The 26225-nt window shown below is 28.9% G+C and overlaps 5 protein-coding genes, 1 long non-coding RNA gene and 2 other non-coding genes across 9 annotated transcripts in view; 3 read left to right on the forward strand and 5 right to left on the reverse strand.

Annotated features, from left to right (window-relative positions):
• The first annotated feature begins 1589 nt into the window (after window positions 1-1589).
• Window positions 1590-3476, forward strand: LOC101511190 (SKP1-like protein 1A). The gene is made up of 2 exons (NM_001365275.1): window positions 1590-1978; window positions 2998-3476. Exons 1-2 carry the CDS (start codon window positions 1685-1687, stop codon window positions 3169-3171), a joined length of 468 nt encoding a protein of 155 aa, NP_001352204.1. The 5' UTR covers window positions 1590-1684; the 3' UTR covers window positions 3172-3476.
• Window positions 3477-7388: 3912 nt separating this feature from the next.
• SKP1 (SKP1-like protein 1A) lies at window positions 7389-8920 on the forward strand. Its single transcript, NM_001365274.1, has 2 exons — window positions 7389-7780; window positions 8508-8920. Exons 1-2 carry the CDS (start codon window positions 7487-7489, stop codon window positions 8679-8681), a joined length of 468 nt encoding a protein of 155 aa, NP_001352203.1. The 5' UTR covers window positions 7389-7486; the 3' UTR covers window positions 8682-8920.
• An 889-nt stretch (window positions 8921-9809) lies between these two features.
• On the reverse strand, window positions 9810-11933 carry LOC101511837 (pentatricopeptide repeat-containing protein At3g51320). Its single transcript, XM_004512109.4, has one exon. It carries the CDS (start codon window positions 11811-11813, stop codon window positions 10017-10019), a length of 1797 nt encoding a protein of 598 aa, XP_004512166.1. The 5' UTR covers window positions 11814-11933; the 3' UTR covers window positions 9810-10016.
• A 1751-nt stretch (window positions 11934-13684) lies between these two features.
• Window positions 13685-15734, reverse strand: LOC101512149 (large ribosomal subunit protein eL15z-like). The gene is made up of 4 exons (XM_004512110.4): window positions 15596-15734; window positions 15079-15245; window positions 14201-14398; window positions 13685-14114 (listed from the first exon to the last, which is right to left on the reverse strand). The coding sequence occupies exons 1-4, from the start codon at window positions 15597-15599 to the stop codon at window positions 13869-13871; spliced, it is 615 nt and encodes a 204-aa protein (XP_004512167.1). The 5' UTR covers window positions 15600-15734; the 3' UTR covers window positions 13685-13868.
• Window positions 15735-16341: 607 nt separating this feature from the next.
• Window positions 16342-18071, forward strand: LOC101512476 (uncharacterized). Of its 2 annotated transcripts, XM_004512112.4 has the most exons (4): window positions 16342-16515; window positions 16629-16683; window positions 17602-17757; window positions 17850-18071. In XM_004512112.4, the coding sequence occupies exons 1-3, from the start codon at window positions 16424-16426 to the stop codon at window positions 17728-17730; spliced, it is 276 nt and encodes a 91-aa protein (XP_004512169.1). In that variant the 5' UTR covers window positions 16342-16423; the 3' UTR covers window positions 17731-17757; window positions 17850-18071. The 2 variants fall into 2 exon arrangements, with proteins under 2 accessions (XP_004512169.1, XP_004512168.1); XM_004512111.4 differs by having other exon boundaries at window positions 16344-16515; window positions 17602-18071.
• Window positions 18072-21640: 3569 nt separating this feature from the next.
• Window positions 21641-21712, reverse strand: TRNAE-UUC (transfer RNA glutamic acid (anticodon UUC)). The gene has a single exon. It is a non-coding gene; the product is annotated as a tRNA-Glu (tRNA).
• Window positions 21713-23582: 1870 nt separating this feature from the next.
• On the reverse strand, window positions 23583-23654 carry TRNAE-UUC (transfer RNA glutamic acid (anticodon UUC)). Its single transcript has one exon. It is a non-coding gene; the product is annotated as a tRNA-Glu (tRNA).
• A 1417-nt stretch (window positions 23655-25071) lies between these two features.
• LOC140918986 (uncharacterized) overlaps window positions 25072-26225 on the reverse strand; it is an 11237-nt gene continuing 10083 nt past the window's right edge. The window contains exon 4 of the long non-coding RNA XR_012161502.1: window positions 25072-25477. This is a non-coding gene — a long non-coding RNA (uncharacterized lncRNA). The remainder of the gene's footprint in view (window positions 25478-26225) is intronic.

The raw sequence follows: 26225 nt of genomic DNA on the forward strand, positions 1-26225 counted from the left end.
ATGTGCATCTAATATGAAAATGTAAAAATCAATACAACTGATAATTAGTTTTATATTATTTCTTCATAATAGTAACCTCTGCCAAAGTCCAATAATAAAAAAACCTCTGCTAATTAGTCCTGTGAATAGAGTAATAATATCTATATAATGTTGGTGAAAGATGGTAAAATCAGTTTTCAATTTCATGGTTCTTGATATTTTGGCATTTAATTTTTAGGCTTGGTTAATGTAGTTTGATTCAGCATGTTCACTAAGATTTTGAATGCTCTAAATGAATTATGAATTTGGCGTTATAAATTATTTTTAGATGGTGTTTTTGTATTTTTTTAAGATTTATTTTTTAAAATGTTTGAAAATTTGATTTGAAACTTCATTTCAATTTACGTCAGAACATAAAAATACATGCAATAAAATAATTGTTGATTTAAAATATTTTATAGCTATCTGATCTTAAAAAATTAATATATTTAAAAATCTAGAGTTTTGCGGTCATTCATGGCAGACATCCTTATTTCACATTTTACAAATAATATCTATATCCAAGACTTTAAAATTGGATATAATTACATTACATTTTCCAAATAAAATAATTTTAGATTTTAATGATATATCAAAATAGTTTTTTTTTTCCTTTCAAATATAACTAAGATTTAGTGAGAAGAATTGATACAAACACGTTTTAAGTGAGTTAGCCTTTGAGTTAAATTAATGTCCAATCACAAATTTATTTTCATTTACTCTTGCAACGTTATGTAAAAAAATTAATAAGTTAAGTGAAATTAAATGTAATTTAAAAAGTAACAATCTAGTAATTTTTTTGGACACTAAATCTAGTAAAATTTATTAATTATATTATTATTTTTTTCTTCCTCTTTTTCACACAACTTAAACAAAAAAAAAAGTAGAACTAAAAAATATAAATAAATCTCAATAAATTTTGCCATATTTGATAGTGTCATTCATAAAATACTATTGAGTTATTATTATATTACTTTTTATCTTTGATATATATTTTTATTACAGTAAAACAAACTCTTTTATTTTTATGACAATTTTTTCTTATAAAAACTACATTTTTTATAGCATAAAAATTAATAACAATAAATTTAATTATTTTTTCGACAAAATAAACTAAACTAATTAGTTAACACGACTTTAAGTATTTTTTTATGAAACCATGATTTAAATATTATTTTTTTGTGGATAAAATATTTTTATTTATAATCAAATCTTTTTTATCAGGAATGGATAAACAAATAAAATGAAATAGAAGATGTACTAAAAGAGATTAAAATCACAAAAAGGCACCCAAATCTCTGTACCGTTATATAATCTATACTATTTTTTAAAAAAGTTAAATAAGATTTGAAAATAAATAAATAAATAAATCGTGCGTCAAAAAAGAATCGTATAAAATAAAATCAGATATATGAACCAAAAAATAAAAAAGATTGAAACAATGTTTTCATGACACGTTGAAGAGTAGTATCATAATACATTGGATAATCAAAAGTGACATCTACGAAAATAATTTAAAATTAAAAAAATATCCGATTATAAATACCCTTGCCTCCTTTGTTTTTTTTTCCATTCACAATTTCAAGATCACAATTTTCCAATTAAGAAAAAGTTAGGGTTAGGGATTTCGCACCTTTTCCCAAAATCTCATCAAAATCAAATCACTATGTCTTCAACGAAAAAGATCACCCTTAAGAGTTCCGATGGAGAGGCCTTTGAGGTCGATGAAGCGGTGGCTTTGGAGTCACAGACGATTAAGCACATGATTGAAGATGATTGTGCCGACAGTGGAATTCCTCTTCCTAACGTGACAAGCAAGATCTTGGCGAAGGTAATCGAGTATTGTAAGAAACATGTTGAGGCTGCGAGTTCTGATGATAAACCTACTGAGGATGATCTTAAGGCTTGGGATGCTGATTTTGTTAAGGTTGACCAGGCTACGCTCTTCGATCTCATACTGGTTAGTTATTATTTTTATTTTTCTTAGATCTAGTCGTTATTTTATCGATTTTGGAGTTATTTGTGTTTGTTGTTTTATGATTTGAGGGTAGATTAGTGTTTTTTGGACCTGGAATTTTGTTAGTTCGTATTCGTGTTTTCTTTTTATTGTGATTACTTTTTGATGAAGTTAGTTTGTCCTTCAACTTTTTGTAGCTGCAATTTTATAATTCAGGATACTTTTTTTTTTTTTTTTTGTGATTATAAGTTATTGGATATTTGCCTTATGATGAAAGTGGGATTGGATATTACATGATACATATAATTATTTACATGAAATATGTCTTTTTTATTGTGAGTTATTTACCAAAAGTTAAGGGGATATTTTGTTTTAGAACAGTATTTGTTTTGATATATATCACATTATTTTCACTTTGTGTTTTCAAAGTTTTGTACTGAACAGTGGAAACAAGTGTTACTTACAAAATTATGAAAGTATCCCATTGTTATATAAAACTTTGAGTTGTGAAAAGAGGAATGATTTTACTGTTTTTGTGCTTAATTTTGATAGCTTTTTTTTATTGAGTACTCCACACAAATGTTTTCTGAAATCTAACAAGCTCCAAGTTAGCTAGATTATTGATGAGAAATTCAAGGAGTAGAGTATGAAATAAGTTCTAAGCAATGTTGGGGGTTTCTAATTGCAAATGTAATAGAGGAGACTAATTAGGTGTATTGAGATTTCAACCCACTAAGGCCTCTATTATTGCTATTGCCATTTTGCCTTTTCTCATGTTTGCATTGTTGAAAATTTATGGAAGTGTTTTGTGATTCTGAAATCAAACAAGCCTGTGAGATATCGATTATTTATGAGAAAATCAAAGTATAGATTATGATTAATTTTCTAATCTATGTTTTGGGTTTGTCTAATTGCTATACTATTTTAACTTTTGCTATTGCTGTTGCAACTCACTAAGGCCTCACTGATTGCTTGATAAGGCTGTTCATATTTGAATATTTGTTTGACATTTTTCTTTTCAGGCTGCAAACTACTTGAACATCAAGAGCCTTCTTGATCTTACCTGCCAGACAGTTGCAGACATGATAAAGGGGAAGACACCTGAAGAAATTCGCAAGACTTTTAACATCAAGAATGACTTCACACCTGAGGAAGAGGAGGAAGTTCGTAGGGAGAATCAATGGGCATTTGAATGATGTGTTTCAAATCTCACACAGAGATTTGCAAAGTGGATTAATGGCTATTATGTTTGTTTTATTCACCAAAAATCCTCAATGTAGATTTATCTATGCTATGTACTCTGTTTGTCTATGGGATTATTCGTGCTGAGTGTTAACTATATTCACTGGACAGCGTTATCTTATGTCATGAACTTAAGGGAAGTCTGAATTGTAAGTAAAGTAATAGTTGTTTATGAGCATATGGGTTGATTTGGATGGTTATTAAATTCAATAATTGTTACCCTTTGGTTCCTAATTTTTCATTATATTAAATGTGTATGCATTGTCATTAATAAATTACGTTCTGTTGGTCATGCAACTAAAGCGCATTAGAGATGAGATTTCATGCACAAATACTACTTTATATATATTTAGTTATATTCAATATTCAATATCATCAACCTTTTAAGAGGATAACTTAATTCTAAGCTTGAGGTTAGGCCCTTTGATGCTAATGGCTTGGAGCCAACTCCCTCATGTAATAAGCAAAACGTAATTCTTCAAGAATTTTTAAACTGAAGAAATCTAATGCACCTAGAAGCACTCCAATACAAGTGAGAGACGTGATGTTTTACATATCAGGATTGGGTTGAATGAACGGTTTTTTGTCCTTTACGTCTATAAGAATTAGAGTAGTAAGATAGTACAAAGCAACCCATTTCAGGAAAGAATTTTCAGAAAAATATTCAACTTTTTTCAAAATAATATTTTTTAACCAAAAAATTTTCCAAACAAAAAAAAAAAACAGATGATAAAACACAGGGTCAACAAAAAATAATGAAAGGAGATTTGAACTTGGGAGACTAATTGACAGTTTCAGGAAAAAATTAAGCTTATAAAGAGGTTGATTTGCACACCATAAAACTAACATACTAACCTTTATCTTTAAAAAATGACAAACAAATAGAAGCATATTGTGAAATTATCTTTGATTTAAGCCAATTATAATCATTGAGATGAGTGGTTGAATAACTGTTTGGTTATATACAAAATCGATATACATTTTTTTGCTACATTACGTAGTATTAACAACAAAAAAGATCAACATTTAAAAAATATGAAAATGCATCTAAGGCTCTTGTAATTTGTAAAAGTTTATGCATTTTATTAAATAATTAAACTCTTTATTAAAACGTAACAATATTGTGTGAAAATAAAATGTTATAGGGTTAGCCACCAATTATCTATTATTAACCTTTTGACTATTAATAATTTAATCAAAAAATATGTGGTGATAATTTTTTTTATAAAATTTTGTATTTAAAACAAAGATAAATGATTTTTCAAAAATAGAACATACACATAAATGAAATTAAAGACTCACCTAATGGTCAGAATATGATAAAGATTTTATGTGACAAAAGAAATAGACAATACTAAAAATATTTTTTATTTATTTAAATGATATCTTTTGTTTGATATGCACATCATATGAAATTAGACAATATATGTTAATCTATTATGTATTTGAAATATAATAAATATGCGGTGACAATTTTTTTTATATAGAATCTTGTATTTAAAACAAAGATAAACCATTTTTCAAAAAAAAATAAAATAGAACACACACATAAATGAAACGAACGACTCACTTGATCGTCAGAGTATGATAAAAAAATTTATGTAACAAAAAAAATGGACAATGCTAAGAATTTTTTTTTTTGATTTAAATGATATATTTTGTTTGATGTGCACGTCATATGAAACTAGACAATATATGTTAATCTATTATGTGTTTGAGATATAATAAATATGTGGTGACAAATTTTTTTATATAAAATTTTGTATTTAAAACAGAGATAAATGATTTTACATAAAAAAAAATACACACATAAATGAAACTAAAAGACTCATATGATATGATGGTCAAAGTATGATAAAAAAAATTATGTGACAAAAAAAAAATAGACAATGCTAAGAATATTTTTTTATTTATTTAAATGATATATTTTGTTTGATGTGTACGTCATATGAAACTAGACAATATATGTTAATCTATTATGTGTTTGAGATATAATAAATATGTGGTGACAAATTTTTTTATATAAAATCTTGTATTTAAAACAAAGATAAACGATTTTTCATAAACAGAACACACACATAAATGAAATTAAAGACTCACCTGATGGTCAAAGCATGATAAAAAATTATGTGACAAAAGAAATGGATAATGCTAAGAATATTTTTTTGTTTATTTAAACGATATCTTTTGTTTGATGTACACGTCAACTAGACAATATATATTAATCTATTATGTGTTTGAGATATAATAAATATGTGGTGATAATTTTTTTTTATATAAAATCTTATATTTAAAACATAGATAAACAATTTTTTTTCAAAAAGGACATTCATAAATAAAATTAAAGACTCACCTGATGTTTAGAATATGATAAAAAGAATTATGTGACAAAAGAAATGGACGGTGCTAAGAATTTTTTATTTATTTAAATGATATCTTTTGTTTGAAGTGCACGTTGTATGAAACTAGACAATATATGTTAATCTATTTGTGTTTGAGATATAATAAATATGCGGTGACAAATTTTTTTATATAAAATCTTATATATAAAGCAGAGATAAACAATTTTTTTGAAAAAGAACACACACAAATGAAATTAAAGACTCGCCTGATGGTCAAAGTATGATAAAAAATTTATGTGACAAAAGAAATTGACAATGATAAGAATTTTTTATTTATTTAAATGATATCTTTTGTTCGAAATGCACGTCATATGAAACTAGACAATATATGATAATCTATCTGTATTTGAGATGTAATAAATATGCAATGATAATTATTTTTTTTATATAAAACAAAGATAAACGATTTTTCAAAAAAAAAAAAAAAACACACAATGAAACTAAAGACTCACCTGATGGTTAGAGTATGATAAAAAAAGATACATATAGATTTAACTCAATTTGACTCGTTACTTTATTCTGCTGACGACTTACATTATTTTTAAATATAAACTAGTGTGTCTCTTAAATATTTTATAGAAAATGTATTATTTTAAAATTTACTATACAAAATTATCATAAAAATTTATTATATGGATTAACAAATTTTAAAGTATATACAAGTATTTAAAGATAACAACCAATATATTTTTTGTAATTATGTAATAAAAAATAAAGTCTTCTGACAACTGTGTTTCATCCAAAAATTCTTTTAGACGGAGATGTTGTAACATCTCGTTTTTTAAGACATTATATTCGTTTTAATAAAGACACATATTCGCTTTTTGTATAAGATTATTTTAAATATTTATTTATTTTAAAATCAATTAATAACCTTTTTAATTGTATTTTTAAAAATAATGAATCAAAATATTTACAATTATAAAAAGTAAATTTAATGTATAAAACAAATAAAACTCCTAAAGACAAAATGCTTAGTATATCATTGCTTATTGTTCATTTTCATTTGCATCTTGCTTTTGCATTTCTTGCGTTCTTCAATTTTCCGTTTTCATTCTTCAATTTTATGTTTTCACATGTTTTTATTGTGTTGTTTTGAATAATGGATGTGAATGTTTGTGTTACTATTTTTGTTGTAAATATTTTCTTCAATTCTAGTTGGATAATATATTTGGCAAGAATACAATTTGAAATAAGATTTATTTTTAAAATAATATAACTCAATCCACCTCAAAAAAAAAAAAAATTAATACAATTCGATTCAATGATAAAACGAGTGATTAATTTTATAAATCTAAATTGGAGGTCTCTTACATAGTTCGAGTTTTATTTTAACCAAACTCAATTCCACTCGACTCACGCATTGCCATAAATTTAATTTCCAACTTAAAAAAATATTAAGAATTAAAAATAGTAACTACCTAACAAAAAATATGAAACAAACCTAAAATAATCTGAAAAGATAAATAGGAACTCAATAAAATATCAATATAATTATAAACCTAATATACTAAACTCGGAGGAGATAAGGCAATATTAAATCTTTTTCTATTAAAAAAACGAAATCTTCTATTATTAAAAAAACGTAATCTTCTATTATTATTATTAAAAAAAAACGAAATCTTTTCAAAAAAGAATAGTTATAAATTTTTTTCAGATTCAGTTCCAATTTAAAACCAAAACGACTGCTCGCCACGTCGTTAGACACCCAAGTTACATTCCTTCTATCATCACTATAAATAGAGTACTCAACCCCCATAGTTTTCCCCACAATTTTCTAATTTAGATAAATACAAATCAAGGGTTAGGGATTTCACTTTTCGAAACACGAAGAAAATTCCCAAATCAAAACCAAATCATCATCACCATGTCTTCAACAAGGAAATTCACCCTCAAGAGTTCTGACGGAGAGGCCTTTGAGGTCGATGAAGCGGTGGCTGTGGAGTCGCAGACAATCAAGCACATGATCGAGGACGATTGTGCCGGCAATGGAATTCCTCTTCCGAACGTAACAAGCAAGATCTTGGCGAAGGTAATCGAGTATTGTAAGAAACATGTTGAGGCTGCGACCTCTGATGATAAACCTACTGAGGATGATCTCAAGGCTTGGGATTCTGATTTCGTTAAGGTTGACCAGGCTACGCTCTTTGAACTCATACTGGTTAGTTTTTATGACGATTACGATTCTTCTTTTTGTTGTTTTGATTCGGTTTTTGTTGAATCGATTATTTTTTTCTGTTGTGTAATTTTTAGGGGGGTGTTAGGTTAGGGTTTGATTGAATTTTTGTTTGCTGTTTATTGTGATGTGATATGATGTGGCTTTGATTTAGTTTTGTACATAATTTGTGTGGCTATTGTGATTCTGATGTTGTTCCTTCATACAGTGAAGATGTTGTCAGTTTTTTTTAATATAAATTATTAAACATATATATATGTCAATTTGTTCATATTTGGAATAGGAATTTGTAGTAGTTAGTGATGCCAAGGTTTTAAAGTGAGGTTGTTGTTATTATTGTGGTTTTTGTTGTTGTCACAATTGTTGTTATTGATATTCTTTTAAAACTATGAATGTTTCACTATTGTACCTCTATTAGGTTATGCATTTGTAGCCAACCATGGTGCTATCCTATAGGCTATTATTGTGCTTGAAGTTGCTGCGTTTGTTAATTTTTGGATGCTATTGTGAAATCTTTTTAAGATGTATTTGATGCCATGAACCCTAAATGTTGCAAGAGGGGCTTTCATTGATATTATGGGTTTTGTGCTTAAACTTATTAACATGTTGTTTAGCTTATGATATTGTGTTTGATTCTTCCTTTAGTTATTGATTTTATTATGTTTAAGATTCTATAATTGAATATTGGTCTGACATTTCCCTTTTTATGTAGGCTGCAAACTACTTAAACATCAAGAACCTGCTGGACCTTACATGCATGACTGTGGCAGACATGATCAAGGGGAAGACACCTGAGGAAATTCGCAAGACCTTCAACATTAAGAATGACTTCACACCTGAGGAAGAGGAGGAAGTTCGTAGGGAAAACCAATGGGCATTTGAATGATTATATGTTACAATATTAGATACTCAGTGAAGGGTCTGTCATGTGGGTTTATGTTATGCTTATTTAGCGCATCAAAGGACCCAATATAGATTTATCTATGCTTAGAACTTGTTTATCTTTCGGTTTATTTTTGTTGAGTCTGGTCATGAATCTTCATAATCTTACTTCAAATATTTTAGAGCATCGTGAATTGTAAGTAATAGTTGATTATGATTGGCAGATGCGTTTAGTCTCGTATAATTTTCAATTCTTGGTCATAATATTTTTTCTTATTTTTTTAAGTTTTACTTATTATTAAATTTACCGTTTTATTGTTTTTTTTTTATTTCCGAAGGTTGTAGTTAAAAAAGTTTTAAGACAAAAAATAGTGTTACATTAATTAACTGTGTTTTTAGTTTATATATAAGTTTTTGGGAATTCTAAATAATCAATATACTATACTTTTTGTTATTTCGGTATATTTTTTTTCACGGAGTTATTGGGGTAATAGTTGTGTACTTAAACGCACTGTGCTCTAAGCCAATCACTCCAACTGCAATGAGAATGCAGCAAAGCAATAATCAAATACTGTGATGATAAGGTTCTTTCCTGCGTTTTCAGGGTTGATTCTTACGTAGTATTATTTTTTCTTGCTAGTCCCAAGCTAAAAAATGTGGGTTGAGTTTGTCATTAAGTTTTATATTAGGTTGATTAAATTTAAAAATTTTAAACTAAATAGATAAAATTAAAAAGAAATACCTTTCAAAATTGTCTAATTTTATGATCCATTCATCAAGTGAATACTTTTCCTTTTGGTCTAGCAGTTTGCCTAGACAAATATGCGTAAAACAAATGATACTGATAATGAAAACTTAGAGCGCATATGAAACAAAATTTAACCGAAAAAACTCTTAACAGTTTTGAAGGTTGCTAAAAAACAGTGGTAATAATATCCATCTCCTTTGAGTCTGGACGATTTAGTCTAGTGATGTTTGTTTCTTGTTTCACTAGAAACATTCGCACCAATTACTAACATCCTCTAACTAAATCATTTCACTTATAAATAATCCTCCCACAGCAGGGTGGTAAAAAAAATATCATGAAAGAATAGAAAGTAGGTTTAGCATCAGTGATGCTAAACTGCATTCAAACTATAAAAAGCTTCATTGTCAATTAAACACCTCAAGACAAAATTGGAATATTATGTAAGAATCCGTATGCATGTCCCACGAGGAACTTGCACCTATATAAATCTCAGATCCTCCAAGGTTGTTCAATGGTTGTTTTGACCAGTAAAAATCAAGGCAATTATTAAAAAAAATGTCGAATTCTAAGGCTAAGGGTTTGCTTTATCTGTCAACCCGGTCTTTGCGATTCTTTCTGACCTGAATCAGCAAATGGCAAGCTAAATTTATGAGATAGTTCATTCATCACCATGTTTACTGCTTCAATTCCTTCATGCCGTTTGTTTGAGACTTTGAAATTGTGAACAATATATTTCAAGTCCACAAGACTGGTTCCAGGTATTATCCCTAATTTTCTTTCCTTCATCAGTTTTTGCACTCTAGAAACATTCTCCCATTGAGCAGCTACTGCATAAATAATCAGCAGAAACTGGTAACAGGCTAGGTTCTTAGGATCCACGTCAACGAGAAGTTTAGCAATCTGTTCCCCTAAAAACACATCTCTCTTGAACCGACACATGCCAAGCAAACTTGCCCATAACAAAGACTCCTGTGACATATCCCCATCAAATTTTGCCATGTTCTTCAGACACTCTTCTGCCTCGTCAACAAGGCCTGCATTTGCAAGAAGATTCGCCATGCACCAAAAATGAGCGAAATTGGGCTTCAAACCAAACACATCGATCATTTGCTTGAAGTAAGACCTGCCCTCACTCAACAGTTCTGCCCGAGCACAGGCACAAAGAACACCAATGAATGTTATTTCATCAGGGAGAAACCTCACCAAACCGCTATCTGCACTTGGACTTTCATCAATCTCAACTTCACCTTTCACCCTCACCATCCCAACCATTAAATCAAACAGACTCAGTCCATCCTCGGGACTCCCCCGGATGCAATGCCCCAAAATCATTGCATTCCACGAAACCAAATTCCTATTACCCATCCTCTCAAAAACTTTACTTGCCACCTCAACCCTCCGACATTTACAATACATATCTATCAAAGCAGTGTCAAGAATCAAGTTTGACCTCGCAAACAATCTGATTATACTCCCATGAACTGATTTCCCTTCTTTAAGTCTACCCGACCGACCACAAGCCGTGACCACGGATACCATAGTCCTAACATTACCTCTCAATCCCAACCTTCCCATTTCCCTAAACAACTTCAATCCATAACCAGGGTTCCTCCCCTTCAAAAATCCACTTATCATACAATTCCAAGTAACCAAATTTCTCTCAGGCATTACATCAAACAATTGGTGTGCAGCATTCAAGTCACCAACTTTGACATACCCATCAATCATTGAATTCCATGAAACCGAATCCCGATCCATCATTGCATCAAACATCACCCTAGCAACACAAACATCCCCACAAGAAGCATACATATGAACCAAAGAGTTCTGCACCGGCAAAACAAAATCAACCCCATTTTTCACAGCCTGAGCATGACACATTCTACCACTATCAACGCAACCCATGTTAGAACAAGAACCAATAAGCGGCACAAAAGTGTAACTATTAGGAAAAAACCGAATCTTCAAAGATTGAAAGTAAAAAACAATAGCTTTATTCGGAACATAGCTATTACAATAAGAGTTAATAACAGTGTTAACACAGAAAGTATCCAAAGGGTTATTGAAATGCTGAAAAATTAGAAAAGTGAAAGCAACGTCGCATAGATTAGAAGCGCGTCTTAAAAGGGTGCGTACTAAGAAGGGGTTGCGGTAAAAGCTTGAAGTAATGAGAAGTGCTTGGATTTGAAGAAGGTGGCGAGTGGTTTGGCAATAAACGGTTTGAAGAAGTGATTGAAAATGAAGGTGGGTGAGGAATGAGAGTGTTGTTTTGTTCTCTTGTGAAGATGGTGAAGAAGAAGAAGAAGGAGAAGGAGGAGTGTTGGTGATGGAGCGTGAAAAAAGGGTGTTACGAAAGGGAAAAAGGTGGCGCGTGGAGACTCTGGCCATTCATTTGGAGGTTGAGTTACTGAGATTGAAAGGTTAATCGCCATTGACGAACATGCTCTCTTTGATTTTCTTCTATGGTGTAAGAGTTTCCGATGCGCACCCTAAAGCGGTGCTTCTCTCAAAAAACAATAATTAATTAACTTTTTATTTATTCAAAAACATCAAAATCATTTTTTCTAATAAAAGGTTAATTAAATTAAAAATCATTCAAAAATTCAAACTGCATTAAACATTTTTTAACATGAATTAAAAATGTTTGTATAATAATTTAAAAAATAATAAATGTAGTTTTTGGTATGGAGATTAACAATAAAAATTAAAAAAAAATTAATTAATTCAGTAATTACTAAAAAAATATTTTTTTAATAAAAGTTTAATTAAGTTAGGGGAAACAAATGAGGTTGACTCTGTTAAATTTTAATCTCTAATTTTAGGATCATCCACTTTTAGTGATTTCAGAAATAAAGTTATGATAATTTTTCACTTTAAAATTAGAGCATCACTATCTGAACCTAATAGGCTAAATTTCTACAATATAACAAATCAGAATTATATTTAAAAAAGATATATATATAATATTTGATGCAATTCGAAAATCGTCTTAAAAAAACATTGATGAAAGTCTTTGGCACCTAATCGCCCCATAGAGTATTCTCAGATGCTTTTGGGTTGGTTATGGGACTAATCCTGACTCTTGTGTTTAGGTCACTTTAATAATGTTTGGCAAAAAAAATAGTTGACAATAATCAAATTTATATAAGGTATAAGGTAAGAAAACTAATAAAGTGGTTTGTAAAAGAAATATAAACATTAGAGTAATCAGGAGGTCATGTAGTGTATTTCTTTATCTAATAAAAAATAATAATTAACTAATAACATTAATAATTTAAAATAAAAAATATAGCATAAGAGTGGTTAAGGGTGATTGATCCTTGATACTTCATTTGTTCTCTACTATACTAATTATCACATTTGCAAATAAAAATTATTCTAAAGAAGAGTGTCACTTTTGATTTTTCAATGTAATTTAAATTTTTTTTTCTTCATCTTATATCATCTAATTAATATTATATACATTGTTTTCAATTTATTATTTTCACCTTATATTTGATATAATTTGATAACAACGAATAAATATTCTTTATTTATAGTCAATAAAAATAATTTGATATAATTATTAATATTTCCCTTCATTTATAAATATTCTTTAATTTATATAAAATAAGCATACGCAATATTTTTTTGTGCGGAAAAGATGGAGTGTCAAATAAGATAATGTAATGAATTTTAAATTGTTTAATAAAATTAATAGTTGAAATAATTATATAAATATAAAATAACATCATCATTGATGAGACGATATAATTATAAAATAAAATTCACAATTGCGATATTTCAAATATGATATATCAAATATTATTTAAAGTAACAAATAAAAAATGCTATATGCTATAAGTTAATGAAAACTCGTTTTAGACTAGTTTGAGAAGGTCATTTTCCACAACATCCTTTTATTATTAGTTTTTACTCCATAAATACAAGTGTGCAGTGCTATTAGAAAATTTGACATTAAAATTAGAAAGGTCATTATCAATGCAAGACAAATAGCACAAAGAAGACTAGGACAAAATTAAAGAGAAAAAAAAATCAAAAAATACATTCTTGATCTCTAGTCCTTGATCTAGTACTGAAACAATATTCCGAAAAAAATACATTCTCTAAACATGAAAACTCCTAAATTCAGAAAGTGAAACAAGATAAAATAAAATGACGGCAACAAAATTAACGATAGCGACGAAGTGAAAGAAACGGTGCATAGTATAAAACAAAAAAGCATAAACAGACTAAAACATCATATTAAGAATTGATCATATTAAAAAGAAACACATAGAGGCGAAAATTGTCATTAATCTCAGCTATTTAAACACCAAAATGAGTTCCTGAAAGAAACACAAGTCTGACAATACAAAACTGATAACTTAATATTTCGATTCCAAAATAAAATGCACTCCAAATATCCAGAAAATGAAGTAACACAAAATAACAGCAGTAAAATCAACGGTAACGACGAAGAGAAAGAGTGTTGTTTCTCTTCCAGGTTGCCCTGCGGGATGGACGTGCTTTGTGGTACCGGTGTCCTTTGCCCTGCAAGCCTCTGTTTTGTTTTCCAGCTGAAGTGAGGCCACGCAGTTCCCTGTGCTTATGGACAGGATTGCACACCCAATTGACCCTAGGATCATTTCTTATAGCAGTGTGTGCAACATCCACCAAAATTACCTCATAATATTTGTAAGTTGAATCCTATAGTAAAACAAAATGGCATTAGATAGACAAACTAGAAATCCTTGACCAAGTTTCACTTTCAACAGAGACAAATGATAACAAACCTCATTCATCCAGTATGAATTGAGAACCCTGAGGCCACCCAACTTTCGTCCAGCACGCTCTTCAGCGACTGACCTCTTGCTTCGCTGAAATTTAAGTTGAGTGACTCCTTGATTTGTTGGCTTCCCGTATACAATGCCTTTGGGAACTGGTCTCTTTCGGCCACCCCTTCGAACACGAACTCGGTAAATAACATAACCCTGGAATGTTATAAGAAATAAAATCACAATCATGTTCAGATCATAACATTACATATTATGCAATGTGGATCAGTTCAATATCAGCTACAGGTTGATGCATAAGGATATATGTCAATGGAGAAAGACAATAAGACATATACAGAAACAACACAAGTACTACAAATTATACTATGCGTGTACACTTCAGACATGGTGGGAAAAAATGTGTTGCATCAAGACAAGCAAATTTTGTAAAAATAGGGAAATTTGCTTGGTCAGATTGAAAGACTGCTTTGATCATATGGCTGGTCTTATGAAGAATCCAATCATTTGTATAAATGCATGTTTGACAAGAGAAAAATTACAAATGCAGCGGGAATTCAGAATTGGGATACACCTTAAACAAACACTCTTTTGTTGTATAATTCATAAAAATTACCCAACTCAATTATGCATTACTCAAAATTGTTTGATTCATCCAAATTATGACAGGGCTAAGCAGTTTTCCCATTTTTCATAAACAGCTAAAACAAGAAAGAAGCAAAATATTATTCACACTGATTTGCGGTATGGGGTTACAACTTCCATCTAAGAATTTTTCTTCATGAAAACTGAATCAATTAACCAATTATAAAACACTCATTTAACATGTGAATAAACGCAATCACTTTAAATCAAACAAAATATACAAGTCTCTATACCTGCTTGGCCTTAAAACCCAGGCGGCGAGCCTTGTCGGGGCGAGTAGGCCTCGTGACACGAACAATCGAAGATTGCTGACGATACTCCCAGCACCTCCATCGCTGCAAGCATCTCATAACATCTGACTGCTTCTTGCGCCAAAGCTCAGAAACATACTTGTATGCACCTGTTATTGACAATTAAAATCAACCAAATAAGAATCATCAATTAATTCTCCTTACATCACAACATGCACCTAATTACAACGAAAAAAGAAAAACACTAAGATATCATGCAACTCTTATAACATTAAATAAAAAACGAGTTATTCTGTAAGCACGCAAATGATACAAATTAATCGTCCATTCAGTTTTATATAGATAACGAGAGAGTGAAAGCAGCCAACAAAAAAATTGCGTTGAGATGAAACATAATGAGAGTGACTTAGAAATCAAATTATGAAATTAATATTATACACAATGACATTCACCATAAAATCAATGAAAAAGCAAGCAACGAGAGTTTGAGAGAGAGTACCCATGGTGAGGGAGACAGATGAGGCGCAGATTCGCAGCAAAACGGAAAGTTGTTAGGTTTTGAAATTTAAGGAGGTGAATTGCATCATACACTCCATGGGCTTCTTCGATTGGGTCCACTCCATCATTCTACTCCCTCGTGAGATAATTGCATAAACAATATTATTTGCTCAATGAACTACACATATAATTTAACAAAATAAATTACTAAATCAATTTATCCAAAAAATAAATTATAAATAGATATTAAACTTTTTACACATGCACTCAAACAAAATAATTGAATGCAAATGTAAAAAAAAAAAATACATTGTTGGTGTATACAAATTAAATTCTTAAAAATTCAAAAAATAATAATAATTCTTCAATTGATTGTTTTAATTTTTGTTCGAGATATATTTGGCATAGTATCTAGGTATATTGGTTGCTACTTGCTAGTTTGATTATGTTAATTAGATTGTAAGTAAATAGTTGATCACGTACAAATTGTAAAATCTAATAGATCAAAATATGCTTCAATTTTAGATGATAATAAAGCTATTTTATACACATGCTTTGGAAATGACATCCATCAATCGTACTTCTCACAAGTGACTATCATTAACCTTAGTGAATATATTTGTGAGTTTATTGGAAGTAATGAATTACCTTGCTTTGAGTAAAAAAAACTACAAATAAAAAATACAAAATAACATTAAATTTTAATAAATTAATATTAAGGGGTAATAAGAATGATTAATGATGTTCCTCTTGTTACCGAATATGAATAAATGAGCATAAGATCGATCAATTGAGAAAGTGAGTGAGGAAGAAACGATTGAAAAGTGAAATGGTTCGAGTAAGCAAAGAGGTTCTGCAAAAAGCAGTAACCACACTACTCTCCGATTTCCTCGTTTGCCCTCTCTCCAAAAACCCCCTCAGGTAACTACCTCTCCTCTCCCAATTCGTTCATTCATTTATTTTATTTTATTTTAATTTAACTGTATAAAATTAACCAGAAACCCTAATCAATTTCAACATCTTTATTTTTATAGGTATTGCGAGGCATCAAATTCCCTGATCAGTGATGCTATTGGCGTTTCATTTCCCGTCAGTTCCAATTCCTTTCCCTCTTCTTCTTGTTTGTGTTCAAATTCTAAATTCTGAAAAATCACTAAATATTCACAACAATGAGTAATAATTGCTATTGCTAAACATAAATAATATTTTCCCCTCTGATTTTTATTGTTTGAGACGGCTTATGCACTAATCGCTTAGGCTTTAAGCACTTAATATGAACTTATATAAACTGTTTATTTATATAGTTGATGGAAAAATATGAGTAAACTTGGAATAAGTTCGGAACAAAGCTGATTCTATAAATTTTGGAGAGTGTAAGAGATAAACTTAAAGCAATTTATGAGCATGCTCATAAGCTGTTTTGATAAGCTCTTTCTTCTAAACACACTTGTTGTTTGGATTAGCTTATTTGAGTTTATCTGGTGGCATAAGTACTTTCGAGATTGTATGGGAGAACTTACGAAAACAACTCATGACATGTTCGTAAACTTTTTTCAACTTATTTTCATAAACTCTCCAATATAGCGTATGAAAACAATTTATCTCTTAAATGAAAGTTGTTTGACTTAATTATATTTTGTTATTATCTCTTAAATGAAAGTTGTTTGACTTAATTATATTTTGTTATTATCTCTTAAATGAAAGTTGTTTGACTTAATTATATTTTGTTATTATCTCTTAAATGAAAGTTGTTTGACTTAATTATATTTTGTTATAGAAATAGCTTATACATAAGCACTTATCTGATAAACATTTATGTTATAAACACTTAATTACATTGTTTATCCAATCAAGACTTTATACAAGTATTTTAGGCAAAAAATTAGTTTAGCACTTTAACTAAGCTCTTCTTAACATAAACCTAGCTCTTCTTAGCATGTAAACAAGGTATGTGGTTTTAGACGGTGATGACTTATGTTACATTATTTTTTTCTTTCTACCTGTTAGATAAAAAATGGGGTACCTTGTTTGGTTCCAAGAGAAGGAAAGATACTTGACGAGGAAGATGCATCAAAACCAGATAATGATACCAATTCATATACAGCAAGTGATGAGAGTCAAGCAAGAAGTTCCTAAGTTGATGAACTGTGAGAGACATTTAAGGTTTGAAATTTAGTTTCTTAGGGATGCTGTTGTGCTCTACGCTTTTCTCAAGACTCTTTCTGCACACGATGATCAAACTCTTATGTGAACAGGCTGCTGGTAGAATTTTGTGTGACAAAGAAGTTATCGTTTAACACTTTTGGGGAAAGACTGAAATATGATTCTTCCTTCTATGATCAAGTTATGAAAAATAAATCTCAGTTTACCCCTTCCCTTTCACTGTTTGAATATTTTAACCAAGCTGATTAGGTTGATTTGTATCTCATGGATGTCTCTCTTTAACTTTTAATGATTCAAAGTTTATACTTCATACATTTTTTATTTGTGTGCTGATACATAATATTTCTATAGAAGATAAAGATAAGGTTCTTTGTATACCAGGGCAGGGGTTTGATATAAATATGTGATATTAATAGAGCTGCATCATAAGTTTTTTTTTTAATAAAGAAATGTTCAGTAAATTAGTGGATATGTTAATTTTCAAAGTTCGAATCCCAAATCTCTTGCTTGAAGTTCGTTTGGTGTCTTTAACTGGCCATCTGAACTATCTAGTTGGGATTTGGGAGCAAAAAAACTTTGTTACTGCTGACATTCAAGCTAAATGGTATATATTATGACTTTGTGAACATGAGTGCTTATAACTGTATATTTTATTTTCAGTGAAAAAAAAACTTTTTTATTTTATTTATTTACATGAGATGAAATGATGAATACTTATATAAAGATAGAAGATTAATGTATACAAAATAGCTTTTGTTGCACTTGAAAGCCATAGTCTACCTCAATGAGATCTAGTGGCTTGACTTGTCTTTTACTACTTACCTACTTTGCTTATTATTTTATCTCTTTTTTTTTTTACATCAAATTCCCTCATATTTTTATGATTTTCCAATTTGAGCTAGTCACATTAATTTAGCCTCCGATAAACTATTTATATTCTCATCATGTTTAGTCAAGTTCTATGTGTTGTCAAAGCTGACAATGAAAGCGTACGTAATTGAGATTTTCTTATTTGTATGGCAGATGATACTTTAATTTTTTGGTTAGATGGAGTTGTCTGTATAGCAACTTAAAATGCGACGGATATATGTCAAGACGCAAGAAAACACTTTATGGTAAAGTAATTGGACCAATAAATCTTATATTGACAGCAAATTTGACTCACTACTTAACATTTTTTCCTTCCCTGTGAACTGTAGTAAAATATAAATTAAAAACGATGACCTATCTTTAGATTCAAACACTACTTTGAAAAAAAAAATATAAGTAAAAATGAAATTTATGTATATTATGAAAATGTGATTGCAAGCATTAGTTTTTTTCCTTCTTTTGTTTTTCTTTAGTTATTAACTGTCAAATAAATGTTACAAGTTAGCTTGTGATCCGCGCAACGATTCAAAAATAATTGCGTAAATAGAATGTGTAAAGCAGCATAGTAGAATTCATTCACACATTTGCAAATATTCATTGCTACATGTGGGCATCACAAAAAAGTAGTATAAATAGTCATTGGTAAATCAAGGTTTCCGTGCATGTAACTCCAAAGCCTAATTGATAAAAGTAATTTAAATTTATAACATTCGTTTTATGTCTCTAAACATATTGGGTCGATTATGCAGTTCCCATATGTTCATATTTGATGAAAAAACCAAAAATTCAAAAACATAATTAAAAAAAAGTAAAAGATAAAAATCAAAATAAAAAAAACATAAAAAATGTTAATAAGTACCGGTATAATCTGGCACGTGAGTACATTACATGACAATAGGTACCATAGAGAAGTTAGGCATCCAGTAATTTATATATATTGGTCAAGAGTAACATTCTGTGTTGGTGTAACCACATTGTGTTTGGACACTAGAAATTGTCACACAAACCTTATATCTATCTAACCATCCTTTCAAACCAAGCAAAACAAAAGACTATGACTAAACAAGACCTATAATTGTGACAATGAGACCAATTAGTTGCAAACTCAATTTCTTAATAAGGGTCTAATAGATATGCTTACCCTTCAAAAAATCAAATGACACTCAAAGGCTTTGTATCACTTGTCTTCAATTTATTTGGCCTAACAGAGGCACAAAGGAACAATGATGCAACTTTACCTTACCTTGTTTCTACTCCAATTGTCTCAAACAAGATCAAATCTGAATCGGCAACATCTTCAAATCTTATGGAGAAAAATAGTGAGGTTGGTTTGTGTAGTGTCTGTTTGTCGATGTTAAACGTCGACAAAGATGAAATTCGTGTACTTCCTTGTTTGCACGAATTTCATAAGGTTTGTGTAAATAAATGGCTAAAGGGTCATCATAAAACATGTCCATTGTGTCGTTTTTCAATGGGAGCTGAGGAAAAGTCTCATTGTGCTGAAATGTTCACTGATGAGATGCTAATATGGTTTTCTTCTTTCCATATTGCTGGTATGTGATGTAAATGTAATGATCTAAAATTCACCAGTGAATATTTCTTTGGTTTACTATAAGCATAGCATTTATTTTGCTTTTGTAAATTTGTTGCTGCAAAGTTTATTCATATGATTCTAAGCAAGATTATATGAAGTGATAATGTCAATATATTGTAAACTCTTTATGGTGAACATAAAAGTCTTTGCACAATTTGATTGTAAAATCTTATGTATAGAAACTTTTGTTCTTTTACATATAGAATTCTTAATAATTTTTTTTTTATAAATCGAATTCTTATTCATTTAGTTATGAAGATTGGGTTTATAATCATGCCTTGATTTTATACATACACACACATATTTGAATTAAAATATATAAATACTAGAACAATTTTATTAAACTTTTTTTCATACGCCCAAAAAATGTTGTATTTTTTCTATATTTTATTTTCTAGTGGCCCATTTTAGCTCATCTATAGTCCAAACATAAGTGGAATGCGCATAATAGAATTACTCCATTATTTATTAGTAGATTATTAGCTTAGAGAATGTTGTATGAGTTTTTGAGAGAGCTACTTTTTTTGTTTCTAAAATAAAAAATAAAAAAAAAGACGCAAACATGAGTAAATGAATGGGAAGTGCTAACCACACTTCTTTTTTTCTATCCACACCACTGGTCCCCTTACGGTGTCCCACTTCCTCCTACCAACTCAAAAGCCACCAATCCCTCCCCATCCAGTTTTAAAATGGATTAAAATATATTATCAGATTGACGTTTCTGTTGAATTTATTAATCTTGTTTTTTATTACTGGATTGATATTTTTTTACTACCTGATCATAGGGTCCGATAAAAAATTGAGAATCTTGGGGGGTTGGAATAGCATCTATCAAGTTTTATCTGCAAAATTTGAAATCCATTAATAAATTTGATATTTTTTTTCAAAGTTTGACAAATCTTAAAAACATATTTAAAAATTTATTTAATTAATTTCTTATAAAGTCTACATCATTTAACTAATTAGTGGTCTAAACTTTTTTAAATAAACTAACAAATTAATATGTAAACAAATTTAAATTTTATTTTAATTTTTAATATATTTTTTTAGATGACAACATATTATAATAATATATTTAAATATGTCAAAATTTGACGTACATCAAAATATTTAAATTATAAAAATTATTTGCAAATTTCTAATAAAAAAACAAGTTACAAATTTTAATATTACAATAACAATAGTAACAAAAAATTATTTATATGTAATTAAGTAATCCGACTTGGTATGCTCAAAGGTTATATTTTTTCAAGGATTTGTAATTTGCTTTTTTAGTTAAATAGATTTTCTTTAAAAATCTTTGAAAAAGTCAGGTGGTGAGTGTCGGTGCTATTGGGCCCTAGCACAAAAATTGAAAATTGGGCTCCGAATTTCCAACATAAATATGAAGTAAAATCGACATTAAATATAAATAAAAAGTTCCATTGCCGGGAATCGAACCCGGGTCTCCTGGGTGAAAGCCAGATATCCTAACCGCTGGACGACAATGGATCTGATGAATCAGGTGTACTGTCCAATTTTCAGATGATTTTATTTTATTTTCAATTTGCATTTAAAACTTTTTTTAAAATTTATATATTAAAATATCATGTTTTTTTTTTAATTTTAGGATGTTGCAAGATGAAAATGCGACTCCTTAAAAGAAAATTTCTCTTATAAGACAATTATTAAAATGATAATCAACCAGAAAAATTTCAAATCATTCAAAAAATTAGACAAACTTGACACAATCTAGATGTAGAATTGAAGAATCGCGTTATTTGATTTGGCACATTTACTAAATCATATTAATTTTAATGTATTTTTTCTCTTCATTATTTTGTTTGAATGTATTAATATAAATTAGTTGTTTTAGTTAATTTTTTTTAATTAACAATTAATATAAAAAATGCTAAATTACATCTGTGGCCCCTTAATTTAATTTTAGGTAACGTTTTAGTCCTTTATATTTTTTTTTTCCGAGTTGGTCCTTTATTTTAATTTTAAGTGATAATTTGATATTTTATATTTTAAAATGTCAACAATGTTGTCCTTATTTTCTCAAAAAAATCATCAAATTTTTCAAATAAAACCCATAAAATTCATTACCATCTTCAATAAAATACAAATTTAATCAAATTCATAACTTAAATCTTGAAATCAACTCATATTTTTATTCTCTATTTGATGTTGTTGGAGATTAAAATATGAGTGTATTTGAATATTTGAAAGTTATGGATTTGATAAAATTTGCATTATATTGAAGATGATTATTAATTTTATGGGTTTTAGTTGAAAATTTTGATGATTTTTTTGAATTTTTGCATAAAAAATGATAACATTGTTGAAATTTTAAAATATAAAATATCAAATTGTCACTTAAAATTAAAATAAAAGACCAACTAAAAAAAAAAAAAAAAAAAGATAAAATACTAAAACGTTACCTGAAATTAAGTTAAGAGACCACGGATGTAATTTAATCTATAAAATAAATAGATAAGAATAGATGGTTGAGGATGTAACCTTCTATAGGAGAAAAAAAAAATCTCAAATGCTTGTGTCTGTACTTACAACATCTTAAAGATAAAAAAAATATATATAATATTTTAATATATATAAATTTTAATTTAGATAAAATTGAGAGTTTCAAATTAAAAGGATAATATAAAAGAAAAATATCTAAGTTGTTTTAACTAAAATAAGTTACCAAATTGTTTATTTTTATTTATCTATCCAATGAATAAATGTCTCATGGGGTCGAAAGAGTATCGATTAGAATAAACTTTATAAAGTCCGTGTATGTTTATTTTAAAAATGTTATATCAAAATTTAGTCGATTATTTTATTTAATATAGATCTATTTTTAAGATTTGAGACGATTTTTTTCAAAGTTTGACAAATTTTATAAACATATTTAGAAAATTATTTAATCAATTTCTTACGAAGTCTACATCATTTAAGTAATTAATGGTTTAAATTTTTTTAAATAAATTAATATATAAATGAACTTAAGTTATATTTTAATTTTTAATATATTTTTTTAGATAATAAAATATTATAATAATATATTTGAATATGTCCAAATTTAATGTAAGTCAAAATATTTAAATTATAAAAAATATTTGCAAATTTCTAATAAAAAACAAATTACAAATTTCAATATCGCAATAACAATAGTAATCAAAAATTATTTATATGTAATTAAGTAATCCGTCTTAGTATGCTTAAAAGGTTATATTTTTTTCAAGGATTCGTAATTTGCTTTTTTAGTTAAGTAGATTTTTTTTTGAGTGTCGGTGCTATTGGGCACTAGCACAAAAATTGAAATTGGGCTCCGAATTTCCAACATAAATATGAAAGAAAATTGATATTAAACAAAAAGTTCCATTGCCGGGAATCGAACCCGGGTCTCCTGGGTGAAAGCAAGATATCCTAACCGCTGGACGACAATGGATTGATGAACATAATATTAGACAAGTTTAATCTATTTCATAATTCAAACAACCATTTAAAAAGAAGGAAGAATCACATGCATTTCAATACTTAAACTATCTGATTAAATTAAAATTTTAGTTCATATTATCTTCTAGCAAAACAATACTACTATTTTAGTAATATTGAAAGTTTATACTACCTCCGGTCACTATTATAAGTAAATAAATTACTTTTATGAGAATTAAAAAAATATAATTAAGTGTAATTAATTTTTTAAATTTTATGTAAAATACAAGTTAATTTATTGAATTGTTATTTTTTAATGTCAAACATTTAACGATCAACATTAAATATTATGAATTAAATAAATAGTATATTGAGAATAATAGCATCACATAAGTCAAAAATAGTTAACATTAATTTAAGACTTTTTATTTTACTTATAACAGTGATTAGAGAGAGTATCATCTAATATGTGACTTTCAAGTGAAGGAGTAGATACATGAATCTTAGAAGGGGTATCCTCATCATTTGAATAAAGACAATATAAGGGTTTGCTTGATATATGAATTTTATTTTAATAAGCACTACGCGAAAAACTGCATTTTACAGCGTTTTTTTAATCTATTTACAACGCTTTTTCAAAAAAACAAGCGTTGTGGAATCGAGCGCTGTAAATGATACAACAGCGCTTTTAAAAAAGCGTTATAAAACATATAAATACAACGCGCACTTGTTATGTATATTTTACAGCGCTTTTTCAAAAAAGCGTTGTAACATGCACCCCATTATATGAGTTATAGGTTTTCTTTTAGAGCGCTTTTTAACACAAGCGCTGTAAAATGCACAACCATAATATGAAATTATGGATCTGCATTTTACAGCGCTTTCGCAAAAAAACGCTGTAAAATGCAGACCCATAATTTCATATTATGGGTGTGCATTTTACAGCGCTTTCTCACGAAAGCGCTGTAACATGTACACCATTAAAGCGCTTTACAACAACATTTTACAACGCTTTTCAAAAAAAGCGCTGTAAAATGTGTTTTTTTTTTTAAACGCTGTAAATTAATTATTTGAAATGAAAAGCGCTTTTTAGCTTTTTATGGCATTTTTTTTAGAAATCGCTGTCTTTTATCTTTGTATCCAAAATTATTTTGATCCAAAATCACTTCACAATCAGTGCACACAACAACAAAACATATTCAAATATCATAAGCAGTTCACACAATCAGTAGAACAGAAATCAGAACTCTGTAACTCTGTAACTCTGTAATTTACAACCTAATTAACTACATTCAAATACATATATATAACCTAATTTACAACCTAATTAACTACATTCAGATACATATATATATAACCTAATTTACAACCTAAACTACATTCAGATCCATATGCATGTTCATATATTGTGTCCTATGATCATTTACATATAATAACTAACAGAATATACATAATATTCAGAATATACATATAATAGCTACCATATAATATTCAGATCCCTTGCCCAGCAGCAAGCTATTTCCCATAAAATCAAATAATTTGCATGTCAAGCACATACTGACACCAGTCTTCCTTTAATTCCATCAGATCTTCCTCAGAATATGATGGACTGGAATTGTCAAAGTACTGCAATATAAAAATTGAACATCATATAATGAAAATATCGTACCGTTTCTGGGATAATAGTTTTATTCTTCTCAACAACCTCCTTCATGAATCTCAATACATAGTACCCACATTCGATGTTATTTGTTTGACGAGAGCACTTTATTGGGATCCATGTAATGTTATTAGACTTTTGCTTCGATACTTTAGCACCTCTTTGAGCTCGAAAAACTTGTAATATCGAATGAATAAATGTGATTATTATAGCATGAACAAACACATTATTTATATATATATATATGTAAGAAATAAATGAATATTACTTACGTGTCAAGCATAGTCTTTATTTCGGGGTGATTGTTGTAATTGCCGTGCACGGGATCCAAATAGTATATCACTTCAGAGACCGCATTGATTGCAAATAGCACCCAATGTGCCCTACAACAACAAAAAATTGGTTAAGCAATTTTGTTTATACACAACTAATAAATTAAATTCTCATCAATTAAAAAAGATAAAATTACGTACCCTGAATTATATGGTGCCAATAACAATTTATCATTTTCTATATTTCCTAAAAACATATCTACAATGTATTTCTTTACATTGTCTGGATCGAGTTTCCACATCGACATCTTATGCGGAGGCAAGAATGAGTATTTATTTGACAATTTCCTTATTTGACAGTTTCCTCGTGCACACGACCTTCTCGTACAAAAACCTTCAATGAAAATTTTAAACTAGATTAATTACCAAAACATTTAATTAATTACAAATAAATGCAATTAAAAGTATTTTTTACCTTATGTACAAAAACCTTCAGGATCATTGCAGCTCCTTATGTTCGAGAAGTTCGTACATGTGCTCCTTTTCGAGGTATTCAACATACTCATCTCCAAATATATCTTTATTCATGTGTACGATGGGCGAATCGTTGCTGCTGCCCATGTTCCTTTTTATTTGGATGTCAAGACACACC

This window comes from Cicer arietinum, chromosome 8 (assembly GCF_000331145.2).
Source record: "Cicer arietinum cultivar CDC Frontier isolate Library 1 chromosome 8, Cicar.CDCFrontier_v2.0, whole genome shotgun sequence".
Classification (NCBI taxonomy): domain Eukaryota; kingdom Viridiplantae; phylum Streptophyta; class Magnoliopsida; order Fabales; family Fabaceae; genus Cicer; species Cicer arietinum.

Bases quoted from the DNA above. Each gene is read 5' to 3' on its own strand.
- LOC101511190 (NM_001365275.1), top strand. From the start codon at position 1,685: ATGTCTTCAACGAAAAAGATCACCCTTAAGAGTTCCGATGGAGAGGCC. The intron at 1,979-2,997 runs GTTAGTTATTAT...TTTTCTTTTCAG, and splicing joins CGCTCTTCGATCTCATACTG to GCTGCAAACTACTTGAACAT.
- LOC101511837 (XM_004512109.4), bottom strand. From the start codon at position 11,813: ATGGCCAGAGTCTCCACGCGCCACCTTTTTCCCTTTCGTAACACCCTT.
- LOC101512476 (XM_004512112.4), top strand. From the start codon at position 16,424: ATGGTTCGAGTAAGCAAAGAGGTTCTGCAAAAAGCAGTAACCACACTA. The intron at 16,516-16,628 runs GTAACTACCTCT...TTATTTTTATAG, and splicing joins CTCTCCAAAAACCCCCTCAG to GTATTGCGAGGCATCAAATT. The intron at 16,684-17,601 runs GTCAGTTCCAAT...TCTACCTGTTAG, and splicing joins CTATTGGCGTTTCATTTCCC to ATAAAAAATGGGGTACCTTG.
- LOC101512149 (XM_004512110.4), bottom strand. The intron at 14,399-15,078 runs GTATAGAGACTT...ATAACATTCCAG, and splicing joins TGGGTTTTAAGGCCAAGCAG to GGTTATGTTATTTACCGAGT. The intron at 14,115-14,200 runs GTTTGTTATCAT...GTTTTACTATAG, and splicing joins ATTCATACTGGATGAATGAG to GATTCAACTTACAAATATTA.
- SKP1 (NM_001365274.1), top strand. From the start codon at position 7,487: ATGTCTTCAACAAGGAAATTCACCCTCAAGAGTTCTGACGGAGAGGCC. The intron at 7,781-8,507 runs GTTAGTTTTTAT...CTTTTTATGTAG, and splicing joins CGCTCTTTGAACTCATACTG to GCTGCAAACTACTTAAACAT.